The 26,016-nt window shown below is 34.7% G+C and overlaps 1 protein-coding gene across 3 annotated transcripts in view; it reads right to left on the minus strand.

Moving 5' to 3' along the window:
* LOC105486113 (FAT atypical cadherin 4) overlaps positions 1-26,016 on the minus strand; it is a 189,805-nt gene that overhangs the window by 20,545 nt on the left and 143,244 nt on the right. For 2 of the 3 annotated variants that reach the window (XM_011748809.3, XM_011748808.3), the window contains 3 exons: positions 21,182-25,531; positions 9,988-10,092; positions 5,557-5,864 (listed from right to left, as the gene is read on the minus strand). In XM_011748809.3, the coding sequence (XP_011747111.2) occupies positions 5,557-5,864; positions 9,988-10,092; positions 21,182-25,531 (4,763 nt within the window). Of the gene's footprint in view, positions 1-4,814; positions 4,942-5,556; positions 5,865-9,987; positions 10,093-21,181; positions 25,532-26,016 lie in introns of all 3 variants that reach the window. The other variant, XR_011620982.1, reaches the window with a different exon arrangement.

Below are 26,016 nucleotides of genomic sequence, written 5' to 3' on the forward strand. Positions count from 1 at the left end.
ATTAGGTTTTTATAATTCAACTTCTGCTGCTTAGGTGACTATTTGATTGAACACATCTCTCTACATATATTATGCAAGTATCCTTGTAGAGATCCCTAAAAGTATCATAAACTAGAAAGTACCACATGGATATTTATAAATGCTTGAACTAGAAAAATAACCTTGGATAACAGAACTGTATTTTAGCCATTGTTAATATTTCATATATGTCTAAAAGCTTGCTGATACAACTCAAAGAATAATGGAGGAGATGTTTTATTTTAATAGTAAGCGCATGCAATTTAATCTTCAGAGTTAAATTCTCTTTTGCTGTTGAATTTTTATAGCTTTACCACTATAAATTAAAATGTTTTACCCCAACTATGCAATGATTTAAAGCTTAGAGGTTAATGATTTTGCCAGTTTCCAACAAAAATTATTTTGATATGTAGAAAATGACAATTTCGGAATCCAGTAGGGGCCCTATTTTGGATGTTTTCTGAAACAGGAAGGCATTTTTCCTATGACTCAAGTAATAATGACAGAGTTTTTTTCACATATGGTATTATTAAAATTGATGACTGTGGTCACAATAATACAAATGAACTGCATCCTTCAAATTACCTCCTTCACGTACCTCTTGCTCCCATGTCCTCGTTTGATAGAATCAAATGCTCATGAAGTTTAATGTGACCTTGGAGGTCATCAGGTAAAATCATTTATTTTACATTATAGTATACTTGACAACATATCAGAAATATGGTTATCTTCCATATGTGTGGAAAATGGGGGTGAGGTGATGTCTACTATTACTCATCAGCTTTAGGATATTATTATGGCTAATGTGAGCCCAATCTATATATATCAATCTCCAAATGTTTTTCTGATTCTTTAAGGCCCAATACTTCTGGTTACATCAATCATCAGGAATACTGGAACTGATTAACTCTATATTCTTCCAGAGGTCTTCCTCTGGGCATACAGTTTGATATTATGCTATTTAAAAAATCTCAAGCAAAAATCAGTGCAATGATCTATTACTAATCAGAAAATATATTTTATCCAATATTGGTTGGTTATACCTCTACTAACGTTCATTAAAGTCAGGTGGATTTTTAGGCACTACTCATAATTTAAACTTCATTGAGACCAAGATCAAGTCAAATATTCCATTATTTTACTTCAAAAGGTTATATGTGGGATGAGTTGGTGATAATTCGGGATGACTAACACCTGTTTAGCACCTAATTCACAGAAATAAAATTTTAATTATAATTCATATTAACCTTTACAAAAATATGGAAATGTGGGCATAGTAGAATTAAAATATAAAATATAACATTATGTCTTGACACCATTTTCAGACTGTTGGGGGTAATTTTATTAAGTAAACACTGTATAAATTAAATATATTAGAAAAATGTTCCATCTGGAAATATTAACACTAAGTTCAAAAGGAAATGGGGAAAACAATATATAACTAAAATGATTGATAAAAACCATATAATACATTTGTTGTTTTCTCACCCACATTTCAAGTAACATGCATTTCATAACCTGGTAGGACCCTGAATGCAGTTTGATGGATATGGCGATATCCATGAATGACATGTCTGAGCAGCTACCCTTGAGCATGTTGACACAATCACTTGGTTATATTTAAAGCTAATCATTATTCTTTTTCCCCCTCACAATTAAAAATAGTTCTGTATTTAAAAACTTGCTTAAATTTACTTTAATGTAGTAAATTCGAGTGCAGGAGAGAAAAGTCATTGTATCTGATGCCAATTCAAAATAAACATGAATTTATAAAATATTCCTGAGAGCAAATGACAAACTTTGTTCTTTGATAATAGATTGCCTGTTATGTGTATTGGTCAAAAATAATTAATATTATAAGGTAGTTTCTGTCTTATGCCCTTATGAAATTGGTAATTATAGATTGCACAAATTTTAGCCTTTAAAATTAACTATGGGCCAGAGAGAAAAAAAAAGCAAAAACTTGGTTAAAAACATTTTAAATATTATTTCTGAATATTGCTTATATGCATTCAGCAATATAACATATTCCATGCATTTGGTGGCAAAAATTAATCTGTAGTCACACAAATGTATGATTCATAGAATCAGTCTAAGGACTATATAAGTTACCATATATTTTAAAGATTGACATGAAATCAGAAATAAATTTATAATCATTTAGATACCAAGTTTTTTTCATTTAAAAATGATTTAAGGGTACTTATTTTGTTTTGGCTAGGCTTTCTTTTTAGTAGACAATTTAACATTTTACACAATTATTTTATCTAGGGTGAATTATAAATCTTACCAGTAACTACACTTTTTTGTTGTTGTTTGTTTTTTTGAGACAGAGTCTTGCTCTGTCACCCAGGCTGGAGTGCAGTGGCGCGATCTAGGCTCACTGCAAGCTCCACCTCCCGGGTTCACGCCATTCTCCTGCCTCAGCATCCCCAGCAGCTGGGACTACAGCTGCACACTGCCACGCCTGGCTAATTTTTTTTTTTTTTTTTGTATTTTTAGTAGAGATGCGGTTTCACTGTTAGCCAGGATGGTCTTGATCTCCTAACCTCGTGATCCGCCCACCTCGGCCTCCCAAAGTGCTGGGATTACAGGCGTAAGCCACCACGCCTGGCCACCAGTAACTACACTTTTAAAGGCTCAAAGCTAAAGTGCAAAAATGCTTTAAGACAGATTTGTTAGCATTTTCTTATAAAAAAAAAAAAATCCTTGATAGCCGTTAGAGATGGGGGAAATATGGAGAGATCGTTGTGAAGATAAAGAATAAAAAATAAATAAGCTGTTCCATTCTATTACACTATATCAAATATTTTCTAACATTAATAAAGAAAAGATGTGATGCATTTTCCTTCATAAAAAAATATATTTGTTTAATAAACACACATCCTAAATAGATAGGTCATTCTTGTAACATGAAAGCCACATAATAAAATCAATATAATCTGTAAATACATGCATGCCTCATTGTATTGCTCTTCACTTTATTGCACTTTGCAGATTTGTTTTTTACAAATTGAAGGTTTCTGGTAATCCTGCATCCAGCGAGTCTATCAGCACCATTTCTCCAACAGCATGTGCTTACTTTGGACTGTGAGTCACATTTTAATAATTCTCACAATATTTCAAATATTTCATTATTATTTTATGTGGTATGGTGATCTATGATGAGTGAAGTGTCCTTGGATGTTACTATTATAATTATTTTGGGGCAACATGAACCATGCCATATACGATGGCAAACTTAATTGATAAATTTTGTTTATGTTCTAGCTGCTCGAGCAATTATCTGTCCCTGGTCTCTCTACCTATCCTCAGGCTTCCTTGTACCCTGAGATAAAACACTACTGAAATTATGCCAACGAATAATCCTACAATGGCCTCTAAGTGCTCAAGTGAAAGGAAGAGTTGCATGTCTCTCACTTTGTATCAAAATATAAAAATGAATAAGCTTAGTGAGGAAGGCATGTAGAAAGCCAAGATAGGCCAAAAGCGAGGCTTCTTGTGCCAAATAATTAGCCCAGCTGTAAATGCAAAGTAAAAGTTCTTGAAGGAAATTAAAAGTGCTACTCCAGTGAATACACAAATGATAAGAAAGCACGATAGCCTTATTGCTGATATGGAGAAAGTTTTAGTAGTCTGGATAGAAGATCAAACCTGTTACAACATTCCCTTAAGCCAACATCTAATCTAGAAAAAGGCACACTAACTCCTTTCCAATGCATGAAGGCTGAGGGAGGTGAGGAAACTACAGCAGAAAAGTTGGAATGCAGCAGAGGTTGGCTCATGAGGTTTAAGGAAAGAAGTCATCTCTGTAATGTAAAAATACAAAGCCAAGCAGTGAATGTTGATATAGAAGCTGCAGCAAGTTATCCAGAAGATCTAGCTAAGGTCATTGATGAAGGGGCTACACTATAGAACAGACTTTCAATGTAAAAAATCAGCCTTTTATTAGAAGATGTCATCTAGGATTTTCATAGCTAGAGAAAAGAAGTGAATGCCTAGGTTAAAAGCTTCAAAGGATAGGCTGACTCATCAGGAGCGAATATAGCTGGTGTCTTGACATTGAAACCAGCACTTCTTTTCCATTCTAAAAATCCTAGGATCTTTAAGAATTATGCCAAATCTACTGCACCTGTGCTCTATCAGTAAACACAAATGCCTGGATGACAATGCGTCTGTCTACAGCATGGTTTATTGAATATTTTTAAGCCCACTGTTGAGATCTACTGCTCAGGAAAAAAAATTCCTTTCAAAATATTACTGCTCACTGATAATGCACCTGGTCACCAAGGAGCTCTGACAATGATGTACAAGGAGATTAATGTTGTTTTCATGCTTGCTAACACAGCATCCAGACTGCAGCCCATGGATCAAAGAGTCACTTTGAGTTTCAAGTCCTATTATTTAAGAAATAAATTTCATAAGGCTCTAGTTGCCACAGATTATGATTCCTCTGATGGGTCTGGGCAAAGTAAATTAAAAACCTTCTGGAAAGGAGTCACCATTCTAGATGCCATGAAGAACATTCATGATTCATGGAAGGAGGTCAAAATATCAAATATTAAAAGGAGTTTGGAGGAAGTTGATTTTTGACTCTCGTGGATGAGTTTGAGGGCTTCCAGACTTCAGTGGAGGGAGTAATTGCCAATGTGGTAGAAACAGCAAGAGAACTAGAATTTGAAGTGAAGCCCGAAGATGTGATTGAGCTGCTACAATCTTGCAAAACTAACATGAAAGGATGAGAAGCTGCTTCTGAGGGATAATCAAAGGAAGTGGTTTATTAAGACAGAACTTACTCCAGGTGAAGATGCTGTGAACATTGTTGAAATGACAACAGAGGATTTAGAATATTCCATAGGCTTAATTAATACATTAGCATCAAGGTTTGAGAGAGGCTTGACTTCAAGTTTGAAACAATTTCCTCTGTGGGTAAAACAGTATCAATCAAATAGCCTCAAATGCTACAGAGAAATCTTTCGTGAAAAAGGAGTTAATGTTACAAAGTTTACTGTTGTTTTATTTTAAGAAATTTCCACAGCCCCCACCACAAATCTTCAGCCACTACTACCTGGCTCAGTCAGGAGCCACCAATATCAAGGCAAGACCCTCTACCAGCAAAAAGACTACGACTAGCTACGACTATTGCTAGCATTTTTTAACAATAAAGTGTTTTTGATTAAGGTATGTAGATTTTGCAGAAAAGTCTCCTCTGTTCTTTAATTGTTTCTTCAGTCAAGGCAGAAATACTTAGGAAAGAAAGGTAGTTATTTTAAGTATAGGCCTGATATGGCCTTAAAAACATACAAAAAAATCAATGAAATTTTCACACACTAGGCTATTTTCTCAATTGTTCTCTTTTTTATTGTTTTTGAACAGAGTTGTTATGAGCAAAAGAAAAATGTTACATCTAAGTTGTTCATAACTAAAGTGTTCATTTAATGAATAAACCTAATTTAATATGATTTGCACCCCAGTTCATAATCCAGTTGGATATACAACAACAATAAAATGAGGTTTATGTAGGATGAAATATCTTACCATTCCTGCTCTCCGGGCGATCACAGTGTGAAAATGTCCATCTGACACCTTCTTCATGGTGGTGAGTTTATATGTACCACTGCCTAAATTATAAGAGAATCTTAGTCTTTCTTCGGCAATTTCAAGGGCCAAAAACTCAGCCCGGTCGCCTGTCTGGTTGTCATAGTTGTAAAGCAATAAGGCATGACTTTTAATAGTGGCAAATTTGACATAAATATAGTTGTTATTGGGGTCCAAGCTTGGAAATTCCATGTATGACAACTCCTCAAATCCATAACTATTCAACTCGCAGTGTTTTCCAAAGACACCTGTTGGAGGGAAAATTGACAAACTGGCATAAAATTTCAGGGAAATTTTATTATATATTTTGATTAAAATATTTTTGAATTATAAAATGAGTTATGTTTTAACAACTTTCTTGTTACTTACCAAAAAATTTCATCTAAACTAAAATTGAAATAGAGTTAATGATCTTTATGAATGATCTTTAAAATATGGCAGAAATGATTAATTGATGTAATTATTTTTCATTGTCTGATTAGGGAACATATCTAAGTATGCTCTGTTTCTAAAAATTAAAGGTTTAGTGGAATGGACTGTGTCTGAAGAGATTTCTTTCCCAGAAACGTTTCAAAATCTGTTGATTTTTATTTTTATAATTTTTTTATTTTTTATTTTTGGGGGTCAGAGTTTTGCTCTTGTTGCCCAGACTAGAGTGCCTGCTCACTGCAACTTCTGCCTCCTGGGTTCAAGCGATTCTCCTGCCTCAGCCTCCCGAGAAGCTAGGATTATAGGTGCCCAGAACCACACCTGGCTAATTTTGTATTTTTAGTAGAGATGAGATTTCACCTTGTTGGTCAGGCTGGTCTTGAACTCCTGACCTCAGGTGATCCGCCCGCCTCAGCCTCCCAAATTGCTGGGATCACAGGCATGGGCCACCACACCCGGCCTAAATTTGTTGACCTTTTAGAAGTTTTATTATGCTACAATTTTCAGCCAACATACTTCCTTCATAATATATAGTTCTTAAAAACTATTTCAACTCAATTGAAGATGGTAAATGCATTTGTTTTGATTTTTTAAAAATCAGTACCTATATTCATGTTATTTTCAAGGCCACAAAATCAGGCAAGTGAAATCATTGGTTTAGGAAAGGAAATAACTATCTTTAAGTTTTTATCTCTTTCTTGTTTTATACCCTCTGTGGGTATGATTTATAGCAGGCTACTTTAAAATAGCTGTCTTTTTTTTTTTTTGAAAGTCAGCATTCCGACTTGTTTGTGCTGGTTCTTTTTCAAACTTGAAAAATGAGTTTTATTGATGTTACAATGCTATGCCAAAATTCTTTTCCCACAAATATTAGTAGACTGTGGCAAATGATTGGAAAATTAACCCACGCCAATACCTCATGATTCTTATTAACTTGCAAAGGCTTCATTTCTTAATTTTGGCTTTTTATGTCCTGTAAATGCATAAAATTTAGAGTGAGGGAATTGTTCAGCTAGAAGGAACCAATGCCATTATTTTATAGAGTACTTAAAACTTGCCTAAGGTCACAGAACCAAGAGAAACAGCCAAAATTTGAGGCCAGATCTATTGATTGTCTAGTTGTTTTGACTACCACATTTTATATCAGAACACTTTAAAAATTAAAACAGCCTAGAAGCTGCCATAAAAGTTTGTGTTATTTATCTTTCCCTTTTCTGTCCAGGCTGAAATAATATTTATTATGAATGAGTAGAAATTATACATAATTTTGACCAGGCATGGTGGCTCATGCCTGTAATCCCAGCACTTTGGGAGGCCGAGGTGGGCGGATCACGAGGTCAGGAGATCAAGACCATCCTGGCTAACACGGGTGAAACACCGTCACTATTAAAAATACAAAACAAAATTAGCCAGCCGTGGTGGCTGGCGCCTGCAGTCCCAGCTACTCGGGAGGCTGAGGCAGGAGAATGGTGTGAACCTGGGAGGCGGAGCTTGCAGTGAGCCGAGATCATTCCACTGCACTCCAGCCTGGGTGACAGAGCGAGACTCCATCTCAAAAAAAAAAAAGAAATTATACATGATTTTTAATTTTTAATCTTTAACTGAAGTTGAAGGCAAAGGAATTACAGAAATGATATTTATTGATATATATGATATGTCATATATGAGATATATAGATAATATATTTTATACATAGTATAATCTTGTACATTATATATTTATTATATCTATCCTGTAGAAGTTGCATTTGTATTTTATACATTTCTGTGGCATCTATATTTAATATTTATAATTTCTATATATTAATAATTAATATATAAATATGTTATCAATGCAGAAAGAGTAAGTGAAGTTAAAGGAAAAAGAAAGCATATAAATGAAATAAAAATACTAGTGAAAAAATTTGTATTATGTGTTCACTTAGGTCTCTTCTGAATAAACTTTAATAAATCTATAACAATGTGCTGAATATTCAAATGTAAATATATGTAGAAAGTACATAGATACTTACATTTTAATTCAAATTGATAGTGTGTTTTCAAACATGAAAATATTTCTTTATGGAATTTGAGAACAAAAATCATTTTTGTTTTTAATTCTATCTCTTTAGTTTCAAATTACATAGTAGTGTTTCAGTGACCTTTGTTTTCTTTTCTAAGTGCTGACAATGTCTAAGTTTAGATAATGATTTTTTTGTCTTTGCCACTGGAAGGAGTAGGGGGAGAAATTTGCACTGCCGGCTATGTGTGATTTGTGTCTATTTTAATTTACATTGTGCTATTCCTCTTTCCCTGGAGATCTCTAGCAGAGCGACAAGAAGGTATATTTGGCCCCCCAAATAGCTCTACTTAATAGGCGACTCCAGTTGTACCACTACAGTGCAGCAGCAACTTGTTTTTATTGTGTATCAATTTTCTTAAATCCTCAAATTTGCAACTGTAATGTAAAGGAATCCCTAAAAATATGAACGTTTTCGGTTCAGTCACTTGAAAATCATTTCCAGTGTACACTCTAACCCCCTTATCTTTTATATCAAAATGTTAAGTTAAACCATGAAACTTGACTATGGTTATATGTAGAAAGCAGCACCATTTAAAATTATGAGACACCATTGAAAGAAAGAAAAAGTTTTTGGAGATCTAAAGTTGTGGTTATTTTGCCCTTGATAAACCTTTCATTACTTCCCGGGCATTGTTAGTGAGAATGTCAAAGAAATTTTATAAAAAGGGGTGTTGTGAATGTCAGACTGGACTGAAAATAAAAATTTTTGTTCAAGTCGCTACATTGTCTTGGGGTAGTTTTGTTTCAACTTCATTTTTTGACTTTGGGCAAATCATTCAATTTCTGGGCCTCAAAACCATTGGTAAAATACATTCCCCCAAATTAGGTATTTTTCTGTTCTGTTTGTCCTTATCATTCTATTGATGTTGTGCTTAATAAAATCAGATAGTCAAGAAATTGTGTGGAAATTAAAAATACCTAGTAAATTATACAGGATATTAGGAACTGCATATGTCCTTCAAATTCTACTATCTACTATAGGTTGAGCTTTTCTTTTCAGGTCCATATAGCACAGTTATATGCCCAAAGGAAGACTAGAAAAATATCCTTGCTCTTTCTTGCTTACGAAAAGAGACAGAGTCATCTGGAGATGGATTCTACGTTGTGGTGTAAAGTAGCCTTTAAAAAAATGGAATAATCACAAACTTAAGAAACAAACCAAGCTAATACAAATGCTTCCTCTGGTTTTTGGCTGGCACAGTAATGGGTAACAGTTGGATAAGACCTGGATGGAATCTTTTAGTTCATTCCACTAGGGTGAATAAATATGTATGTTTACACAAAAGTTCTTTTTAACAATTTTTCTTACTCAAAAGAACAGATAAGTTTGAAATTTTATTAGTCAGGTAGTATCAGCTACAAAAAGCCTATTATGAAAACTTCATGTATAGTTACTAAGTCCTTCTAATAAAAGTGGCTGAATCAATGTGAAGAACAAAATTAAAAACTAATGTAAAAAACAAAAATAAAAAACAAAACAACATTCACAAAAGTGAAACAAACAAAAAACCTTACTTTGACTACTCTTAAAGATTTGAAATAGACAGTGATGTCAAAGATTGCTTAAAGATTTTTTTTTTTTTTTAGTTCATAAGTTCTCAGCTAAAAAGAAGACATCCATAAATCTTTGAGGGGAAATGTCCCACAGAAACAACATTAATTCGATTATCTTGAGTTGACTCTTTTCCTAGTAATGATCAATGCAATGCATTCAATGGGATTTCCATAACTTTTACAAATGTTAAACATTTAATATTTTATTGTAATAAAACTTTCCATGTAAAACAATAGTTTCTTTGTCATGCTCATAATAAAATAAAATTACTAAATTGTGTGCAAAAATGAACTTATATTTTATATCAACAAATAAGTTTTACTCACCAAATGGACAATGACAATAATAAGAATCCACACCACTTTGGCAGGAACCACCATTAAAGCAGGGGTTGCATTCACAGTAATTGACTGAAGATTCACACATTTTCCCTAAAATATATCAAATTCATTTTTTTAAAATCTCATACATAAATATATTAACACCATTACAGCATTACCATATGTAAAAATCTTTCCTAAGGCATATCATGGAGAAAAGAAATATAAAAACATTTTACTTGACATAGGAAATTAGAATAATATCTTAGAATTTAAAATCTTGTTTAGTTGACCTATTGTAAAATGTGCATTATATTTAAGAAATAATTTACATAATCATCTTGGAAGAAAATACTATTTGCAGAGAAATGACATGATAAACATATTTAAATACTTTCACTGAATTTATTTTCTTTATCAATGTCCCTTCATTTTTTATATTTTATAGATGGAGAGTTGAAACTTACACTATTCTTTACACTGCAGAGATTTTCTTGACTTAGGTATTTCAAAGATAAAAATTTAGCCTATTTATCAAACTACACTCCTTCTACTACCAAGAAATATCACTTAAATTGCACATATCTGTTGTAAAGCAGAATAAGAAAACACATCATATTTTAAAATGCTTTTGAAAAATTATTCTTGACTACAGATTATGTATACTTTGTCTTTTGTCTGAAGTGATAATACCTAAACAGCATATTTTTCAGTTTATAAAGACTTTTCTCATACATGATCTTGTTAAATTGAATCAACTAATATTGACTGAGTGCTTATTATGGGCCAGAGATGATAATGGAGGGGGATATGGCAGTGAAGAAAGCAAACAAGTGTTTTCAGACTGTGGTTCCATTTCAGTAGGGAGTATTAATCCATACAAAAGATATTTACATTTCAAAAGTAAAGAATAAAAGCCCCTTGGTAGTTAACATATTGTCTGTGAAACTGTAAAACTATGACACAGACCAATTCAGGGCTTCTACTCCCATATCCAGGTTTCAGAAAACTATGGTAATTGATCATGTGGTGTATACAAGTTGGGGTATAAGTCCCACTTGTTTTTGTTATGTTACTTGTTTTTACCTAAACCTAAACATATTCTAATACCACTATAACTTTAAAGTATTGTAATTATTTACTATATTCGTTAGGATCTAATTTTCAAATTTCATAATGCAGTGAGATGTTACAGAATTCTTAGTTAATTTCTTTTCATTGAGAGTACGATTGTAAGTACTATAGCATTTGTTTCTGGAAGCTAGTCTCTACTTCCCAGCCCAATTTCACTAATGCATTTATTAGATAGCTCAGGAAATGATATGCATGCTATATGCACAACTAGACCTACTGCTGAGCACAGATAATTCATTTCATCATACTAACTTTGCTTAAAACACAGTCAAAATTTTGTTTAACTTGGTTCTGCTTTTGTGGCTTGATTATGGAGCCACACTTATTCTGGTCTGAAATTATAAGTGTGAGTCAGATCTCATGATGCTAACTAAGCCCATTTCTGTACATCATAGAATCATAAACATAACATTTTTTCCCTTATAAATAAATTGGGAACCTCCTTATGAGGCAAAACACTGAGCTAACAATTTCAGAATACCTTTCTATTGTTAAGGCAACGACATGAAAATAAACAAGTTACAAATGTATGGGCACAGAAATCAGGTTTTAAGTATTGTAGCGGGGTACTACATTTGAGAAACAGGCAGGCAAACTTTAAATAGTGTTGAATTTCTCACCAGAGAGTAGCTGTTTCATAGAACTCTTTCCTATTTTGTTTTTCAACGGATTATGTGACGGCCATTTTCGTGATGTAGATTTTTTTTTTTTTCTCACAGCACAGTGTTCCCCAGTTGCAAATACATAAGAACTATTGGCAATATTTTTGATTAGTTGTCATCAAGAAAGTAATATTCTACTCTTTCCATTTTGTTTTCACTGTAAAAGCATACATAATTTTCACTTATGCTTTTTGACCAAGTACAGCTTTACTTTTTTTTTTTTTTTTTTTTTTTTTTTTTTTTTTTTTTTTTTGAGACGGAGTCTCACGCTGTTGCCCAGGCTGGAGTGCAGTGGCGCGATCTCGGCTCACTGCAAGCTCCGCCTCCTGGGTTCACGCCATTCTCCTGCCTCAGCCTCCTGAGTAGCTAGGACTACAGGCGCCCGCCACCGCACCCGGCTAATTTTTTGTATTTTTAGTAGAGACGGGGTTTCACTGTGGTCTCGATCTCCTGACCTTGTGATCCGCCCGCCTCAGCCTCCCAAAGAGCTGGGATTACAGGCTTGAGCCACCTTTATTCCTTTCTTTATCCAAAAAATTATTTTAGAGTTGTGTTAAAAGTAACATGTATAAAATACATAGATTTATATATGTATTTATAAATGTGTTCAATATACCCTTCTTATCATGAAAACATGTTAGTGGCTTACAAAATTGCCACCTTCACTTCTTAAAGACTGGAAATGAGGAACAAATAAGATGTAACAAATTTAGAGGGTACTGCCATGTATACTTACTCAAATACTTGGACATATGTGCTCTCTGAGAAAAATGTATGAGTATAAATCCCAAGTCATTGTTCCTATAAAGCTACTGTATCTTTTTTGAATTTCATTTATAAATACTACCTTTATAAATCTTGATTTAAATAGCAACAAATGAAATTTATGTGTTGTTCTTTTTGTGTATAATTTATGTGAATCAATTATCTTATTTACACTGTATAAAATATTTTAACATAGACATCTGAGTTTAATTTAAATATAAAATACAGGCTATTGCAGTTACTCCAGAGTGAGGAGAGGAAATATATCCTAACATAAATAAGACTTATTCATTTATTAAAACAAACACTGATTACAAAGTGGTAGAAGATACTACAAACCAATAAAATACTAGTTTTGAGAATGAATTCCTATAAAACTTAAATTCTCAATAGAATCTTATTCTTCAAGTATACACAAATATAAATAGAATTTGTTAAGAAAAAACAAATTCAATCTTGCATTCATTATTTCAGTTTAAAAATAAAGTTGTTTCCTTTTTACTTTTTCTTAGTGGATAATTACATACAATTAATAATGGCTATTCCTCAAGAGCTAAAAGCAGAACTACCATTTGATCCAGCAATCCCATTACTGGGTATATACCCAGAGGAATATAAATCATTCTACCATAAAGACACATACAAATGAACGTGCAATGCATCACTATTCACAATAGCAAAGACAAGGAATTAACCTAAATGCTGATAAATGACAGATTGATAAAGAAAATATGGTACATACACACCATGGAATACTATGCAGCCATAAAAAAGAACGAGATCATATCTTTTGTGGGAACATGGATGGAGCTAGAGGCTATTATCCTCATCAAACTGACATAGGAACAGAAAACCAAATACCACCTGTTCTCACTTGTAAATGGGAGCTAAATGATGAAAACACATGGACACAGCGAAGGAAATAACAGACACTGGGGTCTACTTAAGGGTTGAGGGTGGGAGAAGGGAGAGGAACAGAAAAGATAACTATTTGGTATTGGGCTTAATTCCTGGGTGATGAAATAATCGGTACAACAAACCCTGTGACATGAGTTTAGCTATGTACCAAACCTTCACATGTACCCAGAACCTAAAATATAAGTTAAAAAAAAAATGAATAAAATGGCTTTGTTAGTGCTTACATAAAGGAATTTGTTGTTGAGTTTGGAAAAAGTAGTCTTATTTGTTGGTGGTAGAGCATGTAAATTATTTACTATTTAAAAATTTAGTTTGAGTTCTCCATTTAAAGAGTAAAAATTTTTTACAATTCATGAACTCAGAGGTTGCCATACTAGATACTTAAATTCAAAGACATAGTAGGAAAACATGTTTACATTTAAATTATTATTTAAAATACCTGTGTCTTTTGTGTGAGAGAAGGATGCCATAATTTTACTTAGAATCAAAAGAAAGCTTCTAAATGCATATTTCTCAAGTTTGGAAAGTTTATGCTGTTTTACCCAATTAGAAATCAACAAAATTCTGAATCGTTTTGTGCAAGTCTATCTACTTAAATTGTAGTGTTAATGGCATAATGAGTACCAGAGAATGCAGTAGTTTAAATTACTCTAACATGCTCTTGGTACAATAATCTGATGTGTTGAAGCACTGTGAAACAAAATCTTGGATCATTAACTTAATTAATGCTGCAAGTCAATTAACAATACTTGCCAAACGCCTTCAGGCTTGGAAGTATGCTGATAGGACTTGCACAAAGACAGGCATTTATGCCTCTTGAACTCAAGAGGCCTCCTTCTATTAAGATATGTTTACTGCCATAGCAGATGTTTAGAAGAATAAATTGATCTCATTGCTTTGACATCCATCAATTAATTGTGTTGCCATACACTATTTATCATAACTAGAAGGAGATGTGCTTGAAGAAGTGTAAATTCTTAGCACATGGAAAGTGGGAATAGTTTAAGGTGAAAATAAATGCGCAATAGGAATCTATGGTATCCACAGACTTTCCTAAACTTACAAGAGAAATTTTGTGTCTATTTTCATGTTCGGGGCAGAAGATGTGATGATGTGTTGAACATAAACTGAATCTATTTTAATCACCTATGGTCTTTTCAACAAGAATGTATATTCAAGTCTCACTTGTCCAATAGCACATTTTAATGTTGGATTATGTGAAATAGAGCTAAATTTATTCTCAATTGTTAAATTGGACCACCCGATGAAGATATGATAATTTTTGATACCCTGTGATTCATGTAGCCTTCAATTGAATATCTTAGATTATATATACATATTAGACTACCATAAATATTATTTTTAAATCGCCTGTATTTCTACACAGAGGAGATGGAAGAATATGTGCGACTCTAAAAGTCCATTTTAGGTCTAAAATGATTATGTTAATAATAAAGAAATTCTATAATAAATATATGCTCTTTATTCTAGACATTTATAAATTTTCCAAATTATTTTAGCAAAAAGTAGCTGTCTTTTGCACAGTATGCAAATGTTTTCCATTATTGTTAAGGAGCTATGAAGATAGTCTATCTAAGTATCCTGTTCAATAGCCTTATGGTTTTTTTACATTGAAACAAAAGCAAAAATACCATGTTTTAATAAGGACTGCCAGTAAGAAAAGCAACAACCAAAAAAAGTTTTTACCTTTGTATTGTAAAACAAGCACAAATACAACCTCAATGAGACTACAAATGATTACATGATTACACACATAAGCTTATAAATATATGCTTATTTTCTATAGAAATAAGAAGCATTTAAGCTACTTCTTAGAAGCATAACTTATTAATGCTTGTATAAATTAATGTATCACCTAACATAAAGTGCCTAATTCTGCTTTCAGGAATCAAATCAAATCAAAATAATTGCACTCTTTGTTCTCTCTTACATGAGCCACTCTTCTTTATCTCAAAGAAAATTTAATTTCATATATTTACTAAATTTCTTTTGTATTCTATGGTTTTCCGGTCACATGATCATCAATAACACTAATACATGACCGTAGTAATTTTAAAAGAATCACTCTTGGTTACTCCTTCCATCTTTATGAAAGCAAATGTTTGGCAAATTTCTCAGTCAAATTACTGTGCATAGTCTGTATATAACTTTGTATGTCTGAAAAAAAAATTACTGTTTATACTGTCAAATGACATTAAAGTGATGAATGAACAAACCTCATCTTTCCTGAAATATTGAGACTTAATTGAGAACATAAGAAAACTTCTCCATATGGTAATAAACCCCTGGCATTATTCCAAATACTACACCTAAAATGCATCCAGATGTGTGAAAGTGAATGGAAAAGGTTAAAGAGACTATGAACTAATTATGTTATAAGATAGCCAGATTTATAAACAAGCTGTATCAAAATGCTGCATATTATAACACCATCCATTCCCATGAAGGATTTAATGCCAGGAATGTGATGCAAACAGTGCAAACTTGGGAGCAGGAGACAAATGTTGATGTGGTTACCATTACTGTGCTTTCTAATTAGTGTTCTATTAAGTGCAAGACATTTTCATTTGTATAGGAAAATAAATACTACATGTGTGGTTATTAGGCTAAAGTTTTCCTCTAGGAACCCCTAGACTTCTGAGGCAGGGATAATGGTTTTTATTCACTGAGGCATACTGACAATTGATGTAATTTTTGGTATTATTGCATTTTGTGAAAATTTAGAAATTAATTTTTCACATGCTCTATACTATAATAAACTTTATCCATCTTTTTTTCTAATATTTTATGTTACAGTTAGTCAAAGCTCCATATGGTGATATTAATGTAAAGATTCTAAGAAAGTTTTCTTAATAATGAAACATATGAAGTGATTATAACTGAATATGTTACCTATTTTTTCAATTTTCTTTTGGTTCTTTTTCCAGTAACTAAGGAAAAGAGATCAGAAATACATGTTATACAAACAAATTCATTCCCTCTAAATCACTCATTCATTGAAAAATATAGTTGTTTTATATTTATTATGTGCATGGTTACAAACTTGAAAATAAACTTGAAGAATATTTCAGAAATAAACTGGTGACAGTATGATAATAACTATATCCCTTCATATTTTTTGTTCCATTATTTTCATTTTCATACTTGCATCCTTATAAGTTGTTCTTTACCTAAAATCTCCATTCAGCTAACATTTAATCACACCCTGGGGGATTCTGGGGATAAAGTCTCTTAGTTTGCATCAACTCATAAGCCACTTACTCTTCTAATCCTTAACACAATTTCTAAATCCACATAAAATACGCAGTGGGGTGTGTGTGTGTGTGTGTGTGTGTGTGTGTGTGTGAGAGAGAGAGAGAGAGAGAGAGAGAGAGAGAGAGAGAGAGAGAGAGAGAGAAACTGGGTATGGGTAGTGGCTGAGGATCATTTTAAGCAGAAAGTTCAGAAAATTGTGCAGCTCTGATTTGTAATTCCACAGACTCTGAAACTCATTGATAAAATGGAGGTGAAAGTCCACAAAAATAGAGTATGAAAAAATACAGTAATTTAAAATAATTCTGATGGCCAAAAGTTATACACAGACCATGAAGAAGTGAAGCTTTACTAAGGCACTAGACTTTAATTCATGTTAACTGAAGTAAAATCTAGCTATTATGAGTAATTTTTTTAAAAAATCACCTAAGAGGCACACATATAGTTATGTGTAAATTTTGTCTTATGGCTTATTAGCTCTGACTAGGTTAGATATTAAGATGTTTTGGTATATTAGCTCTGTCTTCCTGAACCAGGCTCTCTGGCAGAGACGAGGTAAAAAGAATAACTCAGAACGATCCTTCAGAGATTACCTCCACAAAAAAACAATAACAAACTATAGAAATTTAAGCAATACATTTCTAATTTAAAGTGTGAATTAACATTTGCCACTCACTATGTTTTTTTTATACTGTTGCCTGAAAAATATAGAAAGGAAATAAAATTGTCAGACATTAATTATCTGCCAGTTTTACTGGATAGTTAGTTCATCCAGAATTTGAAACTTGATTTTAAAAAATGTAAGATTCATCTTAATCATTCAATTTTATGTTTGTTTATACCATTCCTGATCGGTTGGATTATCTCCTACTATGCAAATGGAGACTGAAGTGAACTCTGAGGAGAAGTATGTAGCGTTAATATATAACTTCAAACAACCTTCCCTAGAAAGAGTTTATGATATAGACTTTGGCAGCCCTGGCCCTGGAGTCACCGGATTGTAGGCTCAATTTCCTATAATGTAAAGTAGGCATAATAATAACACCTTCCTAAGCCACCTATCATCTGCTGATATTCAGCATCGTTCCTATCTCTCCATATTGCAAGGGCTGGAAGTCTGAAAACTACCTTTTCCAGACTCCCTTCCAGCAGGGTTCAGGTTTATATTCTGCCAGCAAAAAAGACTGGGGTGATATTTGAATGGTGAAAGCAAAGCAGGAACCATTCTCCTCAGGTCACTTGGTGCAGCACTGCAGGTGGGCAAGAAGATCAGCAGTGCTGTCTTGCAATGCCTGTCATGTCTTTAGCGCTGCTCCCATTGGTGAATGTTCCTGACCTGTATTCTTAGCCAGGTTGAAGATTTTGTAAGATGTTTCCTTGTAGCAAATACTTTCCTGCCTCAAAGTCTGAGGGTAGTTCCAATTTCTGATCAGTCTCAGACAATACACTGTCTTATTGGCTTTCTGTAAGGATTAAGTGTTAATAGAAAAATGGACAAAACATTCTTAAATAATATCACCATAGAACTCACCATAACACTCTACAGCAAGGGCAAATCAAAGTGCAATGTGTGTGACATGCATATAAAGAGCAGAGGTTCTGGAGTCAAGTTTGTAGTAAAAAACTAGTTAGAACACTTTCTGTGCCACAGCTGGAGGCAAGTTGTCTAGTCTCTTAATGACTCAAAGACTTAATTTTTTGGTCTTCAAAATTGGAATAATAATAGTAATATCCATCTTACAGAGTTGTGAGAACTAAATGCAATAATGTCTATAATGCAAGGAGCTTTAAAAGTGCTTTACATAACTACTTGATAAATGTTATTAATATTTTATGATGGAAAGAAATGCATTTTTAAAAGTTTCAACTATCATGTTTAGAAAAGTATGCTATGTATATTTAAATGAAATGAAACAAAGAAATAAACAAACCAGAGAGAAGTAATGTACCCATCATTTATGCTAAAATCAGCTAAATGGTGCCTTTGTTCATAGCAGTAGTACTTTCCGTGTTTTTTATCGATACCTAATAAATTTGCACTTTCTTCATTCTAGGACTAAATGTAAACTCACTCTAAACCTAAGTGTGAATAAATGCATTACACTAATGTAGGACATAAAAACTCTCATTGTTGAATTACCAGCCAATAAAGTAATTTTGGAGATGGGTAAGAAAGAGTGAGGGAAGTGTTCTAGAACTCCTGACCTCAACATGTATATAGCTCTATTATTCATGATTGTAGGATATAACTCTCATAAGACTCACAGTTAACTTCTGCTACGCAGGTTTCATGTCTTTTTAAAAATTCTGTGGTACTCCTCTATTACTACCACTATACTAATACTATTGTTAATACTATTAATTGGACTGAAATTACTGAATACTGCATAGTGTACCACGTGGGTTTTGTTTGTTTGTTTTGAGATGGAGTCTCCCTGTTGTCAGCCTGGGTTGGAGTACAATGGCGCAACCTCAGCTTACTGCAACTTCCACCTCCCGGGTTCCAGCAATTCTCCTGCCTCAGCTTCCCAAGTAGCTGAGATTACAGGTGTCCACCACCATGCTCAGCTAATTTTTGTGTTTTTAGTAGAGATGGGTTTCTCCATGTTGGACAAGCTGGTCGCTAACTCCTGATCTCAGGTGATCCATTCGCCTCCGCCTCCCAAAGTCCTGAGATTACAGGCATGAGCCACTGCACCTGGCCAGTACTAGGTGTTTTACAAACATATTTACTCATTACAAAAACCCTAAAAGATAAGTAATTATGATTATTCCCATTTTACAGACAGAGAAATGAAGAATCAGTTAAGGGTAGGTGAATTCCCAAAAGTTATAGCTAAATCAGATTCTATGAAATCTATTACTTTTCCTATTACACATGCTTTCTGTTGCTTTTTCTTCATTTACATTTCGAAGTCATTTCATTAGAAGGCAAAGACTGCACGTTCTGTTTCAACATTTTCAAACTTGTTCGATATTTTCCTCAAGTAACTCAGTTCACCAAATATAAAAACATCAGTATACACATAATGGGCACTTTTAAAAATAAAATATAGAAATGCATTTGCTTAAAATATTATTCTGTAATACATCTACAAAAGCTAAAGCAATCTATCTTGATTCTACCTATACTACTAGTACTGTAAATTATATGTATAAATACTGCAGAGCAACTCAATGTAATCTGCATGCTTTACAAATGTATAGTGTGTAAGTTATAAGGTAGAATTTTGCTCTCAAAATTATCAATAGCATAACATTTATTCACATTTGAAGGAACATCAACCACTGATCAACTAATAGATAGGTTGATAGATAATAATGATATGGAGATGGAGTATAAATAGGTACGGATATATGTATATATGGACATCATATCCCACTAGGGTGCCAAAGACTAGTTCAAAATTTTTTCTGCTATATATTTAATGTTGCTTTCTAGTCTGTCAAGATAAGCTGTGGCTCAGTTGTGTTCTAGCTTTCTTGAGAAATAAGCCTATTGTGTTTTCTAGAAATACACCAGTTTTTGTTGTTGTTGTTGCTGTTGTTTTTTTAGACGGAGTGTTGCTCTGTTGCCAGACTGGAGTGCAGTGGCGTGATCTCAGCTCACTGCAATCTCCACCTCCCGGGCTTAAGTGATTCTTCTGCCTCAGCCTCCCAAGTAGCTGGGACTACAGACGCACACCACCATACTCAGCTAATTTTTGTATTTTTAGTAGAGATGGGGTTTCACAAGTTGGCCAGGATGGTCTCGATCTCTCGACCTCATGATCCGCCCACCTTGGCCTCCTAAAGTGCTGGAATTACAGGCATGAGTCACCTTGCCTGGCCCAATAACACACCATTGTAATCTAAATCTGAAAACATGATTCTTGCTCTTCTCATGATGTGGATCACATTTCAATAATAATGATGACTATGATTTTAAAATATCATAAAAAGGATGATGATAAAGAATCAACAATAATCATTGTTAACAATTATTTAACACATAAAATGGTCCAAATCTTAGGCTTTGTATATTTTATATCCTTTAATATCTAGAATATTCTTTTAAGAAGATAGTATTCTCTTTTTTGCTCCTGTAAGAGACTCTATGAGACTAAGCGCTTAAGCTCTGGATTTAACTGTGCAGACTTGAATAGTGACATTACAGCAAAGTAATTGAATCACCTGAGAAAACTTAATTACTTACTCTCTAATTCAACTTCCTTGCCTATAGAAACTGGAAAATATTCCTACCTCAGAAGTTTTCTTGTAAGAAGTAAACAAAATAAATACATAAAAAGTGCTTAGAACAGTATTTGGCCAGCAGTAAATGTTTAAAAACATTTGTTACAATTATGCTCATTTATATGGAAATCATTGGAAAATGATAAAATTATTTCCTTTCTATTATACTTGACATGGCTAAAGTCTTAATGAGAAAAGTACAAACATTGTCATACCTGTGTATCCAGTTTTGCAAACACAGTTGAAGCTTCCTGGAAAATTCTGGCAGACAGCACCATTCTTGCAAGGACTCTGCAGGCACTCATTTATATCTCTCTCACAGGCCCTACCAGTGAAGCCATCTGGGCAGCTGCATGAAAATCCTCCCACTAAATTGTGACAGGTTCCACCATTGTGGCAAGGTGATGGAAGACATTCATCTATATCTATTTCACACCAGCTTCCCGCGTATCCTGGCAGACACTTGCATAAGAAAGGCTGCAGAGGTTCATTTGCCACGATGATGACTGGAAGACTCTCACGGCTTTTTAATACGGAGCTCACAGCCAATCTTCTTAGACAGCTCCCTCCATTCTGGCATGGGCCATGCACACAGGAGTCATGATCCACAGATTCCACCTTTACTCCACTCTGCCGGAATAGGATCTCTTTGATGCTTTCAAAGAAGGTTGCTACGCCACTGGGATTCACATACTGATTATGATTTCGCTTCACAGCTGCCAAAAGAAACGTTCTATTGTTCTCTTCATATGCACTGTACAGTTGCACAGCAGTCCCTAAGCCCGTCAGCTGTGAGCTGGCAATGCGTAAAAAATGAAGGTAGTGGTTGGTCAAGAAGTCCTTTACGGTTGGTATGCCGAGACGAAGTAAGATGCTGTTATCCACTGTGGCATTGGAAAATCCAGCAAAGAAAACTCTGATGTTGCTCGTGACTGTGCTGTGAACTCCATCATTGCTAAGGACGGTCAGATCAAACGTACCATCTGTGGACCTTGGCTGGGAATTCAGATCACAAGTACCCCCTGGAATACTGAAGAGGCTGGTAACTCCTGAAGTAAGGGAGCAGTGGAAGCTGTCTAACACATCTGGATCCTGTGGCTTCACAGAGCCTAAAATCCCACCAGGAAACAAGTTGCCATAATAATTAACAAATATCTCCACCGTCCGAGACTGTGAAGGATTGTCATTTTGGTCTATAACTGTGATATGCACAGTTCCTGTGGAAGACATTTGAGGAACACCAGAATCCTTGGTAACCACAGACAGATAGAAGTCTGCAATCTGCTCTCTGTCAATCTCTCTGGTTGTGCTCAGAACTCCAACAGTGCTCAGACTGAAATAATTGGTGGCAGGACCCGTGCTCAGCAAGTAATAAGTAAAGGGACCTTGATTTGGAGGGAGATCAGGGTCAGTGGACTGAAGGGTCATCACCAAAGTGCCCGGCCGTTTGTTTTCCATGACTTCTCCTTCACTGACAGTCAGCATGGGCCCGTTATCATTTATATCTTCCAGGGTGACTAATAAAGAGGCACTACCTGTAGCTGAGGGGGTCCCTGAATCAACAGCCAAAACTGAGAGGTTATAGATGGGAAGGGTTTCTCGATCTAATTCTGCAGTAACGGTGATCTGTCCTGTCTGTGGATTAATAGAAAAGGCACCATTTTCATTCCCTGATCCGATGAAGTAAGAAAACCTGCTCCAGCTGGGGATGGAGTCTGAGTCAAAGGCACTGACAAAGGTCACATGAGTTCCTATTGGGACCCCTTCACTGATCTGCACACTGTAGATGTTTAGAGTAAAAACGGGTGGGTCATTTGCATCAAGCACGGTGACATTTACAGTGACCTCATCTATATCTGCACCTCTAATGCTGCCAAAGTTCTTGGCCAATATCTTCAAAGATACCCTTTCTTCTTTTTCTCGATCAAGAATTCCAGAAACATAAATTTGTCCAGTCTTCTTATTAATCTGGAAACCCTTCTTTCGACTATTACCAAAAATCAAATAATGTACCTCCCCATCAGTGCCCAAATCACGGTCGCTAGCAAACACTTCTCCAACAATAGTACCTTTAGGAGCTGCTTCTGAGATTTCAAAATAGTAAAGTTTGGAAACAAAACGGGGCACATATTCATTTGTCCCTTTTAATTGTACATTAACAGTGGCAAAGCTACACCTTTCCTCATCGGGGACATTGAAAGCTTTCACAGTAAGATGGTAGCTCTGCTTTGTTTCAAAATCCAAGAAACCTTGAGTGGTTATGACTCCTGTGTTAGGGTCAATGACAAAGAGGTCACTGTCAGATGACTGTACAGTATACGCAATCACAGCATTTGTTCCAGAGTCAGCATCTGTTGCATTTAGGTGGATAACTGTTGTTCCACTTGGGGCATTTTCCAGAACAGTAGGGAAATAGTCATCAGAGAGGAATACTGGAGAATTATCATTTACATCAATCACATTTACGGTCACACTGCAGTAACCAGTTCTTGCAACCCATCCTCCATCTATAGCACTAATTGTCATTTCATGTTTCTGGCATAGTTCATAATCAAGAGCTTTGGCTAGTGTTAATATACCTGTAGAAGAATTGATTGCAAAAATGCCTTCTTCATTTCCTGAAGAAATGCTGTACTTTATCAAGCCATTCATCGCTGCATCTCTATCTCTTGCAGAAACAGTTCTGACAATGGACCCAACGCTATGGCTCTCAGGGATAGTTGCACTCATATGGCTTTGAGAGAATTCAGGCGTATGGTAGTTTTCCTCAGTGACAGTTATTTCAACAGTTGCTTGGGAAGAAAGTGGAGGGTTTCCCTTATCCTTTGCAGTGACTGTGATACAAAAGTTTTGGTTCAAGTCAGAAATCAGGGAGGATGCTACTGAAATCCACCCCGTATCATTGTCCAACTTAAATTTTCCTAAATGGTTATCATTAGAAATGAAATACTCCACTTCTGAATTCAGTCCAAAATCTTTGTCATCAATTGCTATAACTTTGATTAACTTCGTACCAACCTTAACATTTTTGGTGACTGGAGTAAAATATTTACTTTTAAGAAATTGAGGTGCATTGTCGTTACTGTCCACTACGTTGATGGTAACTGTTGTCTCACTAATTAAGGAAGGATTACCTCGATCTGAAGATGTCACTATAAAACTATGCCTGTTGATATTCACATTACTGAAGCCAGTAACATTTTGATATTTTAAGATCTGTTTATTGAAAATCTCTCCAGTGGTGGCATTAATCCTGAAATATTCTGATTGAGATTTTATAAAATAAAACACTTGTCCATTTGATCCCTCATCAGGATCTGTGGCAAATACCTGAGTTACTTTGGAACCAATCTCAGTAAGTTCAGGGCAATCTAAATAATAGGAAGGTCTGCTAAACCTTGGAGCATTGTCATTGACGTCTGTCACAAATATTGTGACGTCTGTACTTACAGTCCACCCAGAATCATGTGCAGAAACTCGAATTCTGTAACGGTCTGTATCTTCCCTATTTAAAGGTCTGCTTATGACAATATCCCCTGTGCTGGGATTAATTGTAAATGGAAGACTTGTGTCCATTATAGAATATCTACTAATTGCATTAATCCCAATGTCTTCATCAGAAGTTGTGACACGAGTAACTGTGTATCCTAAGGGGGAATTTTCAGGAACATGCGCACTAAATATCTGAGAAAACCTAGGGGCATTATCATTTTCATCTAAAATGTTAATCATGACTTTTACTGAAGTACTCTGAGAAGGGGACCCTTTGTCTGAAGATTTTATGGTTAGAACATAATAAGATACTTTTTCCCTGTCCAAAGGTCTAACGCTTCTAATTTCACCAGTAGCATGATTGATATTGAAACTATTTTCCATGTTGCCATTAACAATTTCATAATCTAACTGTCCATTGGGTCCACTGTCCTTGTCCACTGCTGAAACAGTAAGTATTTTTCGAGGGGAAAGGTTTTCCAATATTTCAGATACAAATGGGTCTTCCTTAAAAATTGGGGCATTATCATTGACATCCAATACTGTTATATCGAGTTTCTCATAAGAGGAGAAAGGAGGGAAACCACCGTCTCTGGCCTCTATCCACACCACATATTTTTGTATCTTTTCAAAATCCAGAGGTTGACTAATAGACACCTGCCCTGTTAATTGATCAATCTGGAAAGTACTGCCAAGATTCCCACTTGCAATATAATATGACATAGGTTCTCCTCTCAAAGAGGATCCCGAGATGGTGGTGACAAGAGAGCTGACTGGTTGGTTTTCGGGAAACATGAATGTCTGTTCTTTGGCTCTGACTTTAGGGAAATCTGCCTTATTCACGAATCTAACAGTCACTGTTGTAGAATCTGTCTTTGGAAATGAGCCACCATCTTTTACATGCACAGAAAATGTCACTTCTGAAGCTCCGTTTAGTGGTCCGGCGGCCATAATGGCTCCCCTCAGTGGGTCAATGTGAAATTTTTCAGAATTTCTACCCGAAAGAGAATAATGCAGTTCAGAATTTGGTCCAATATCAGCATCTGTGACTGTAACCGCAAAGACAAAGGAACCTATAAAAGACAGAGTGTGCAGTTATAATCATGTGGAATTTAAATAAAATATTTGGTAGCAGATTGCTGCTAGATGTGACCTTATTTTCTCATGATTACTGGGAGAACAGTATCTCCTATATTTTCTCAGAAGTTCACAAGTCAAATCTGCTTTATGATTGTCTCCAGAGACTAACCTGCCATTTTCTAACTAAAATTTATAGTCTGTTGGATTTAATACTTTTCAGTATGCCTTTGAGAGAAGCATAGGGAAAATAACTTGTTAATCATGCAAAAATCATAGTTTCTAGGAGAAAAATCTGCACATAAAACAACATTCCAAGAAACATAATATGCGAGCTCTGCAAAGCGCTATGCCTCTACCCAATGCAAAGATACCATTGCCCTAGTATGTCTTAAAATATCTTCCAATCACTGTATATGTAATTGTGTCAACAAAAATCATATGCTCATTACCATTGACTCCTTATCCCCACTGTTTTATG

This window comes from Macaca nemestrina, chromosome 3 (assembly GCF_043159975.1).
Source record: "Macaca nemestrina isolate mMacNem1 chromosome 3, mMacNem.hap1, whole genome shotgun sequence".
NCBI classification, from domain to species: Eukaryota; Metazoa; Chordata; class Mammalia; order Primates; family Cercopithecidae; genus Macaca; species Macaca nemestrina.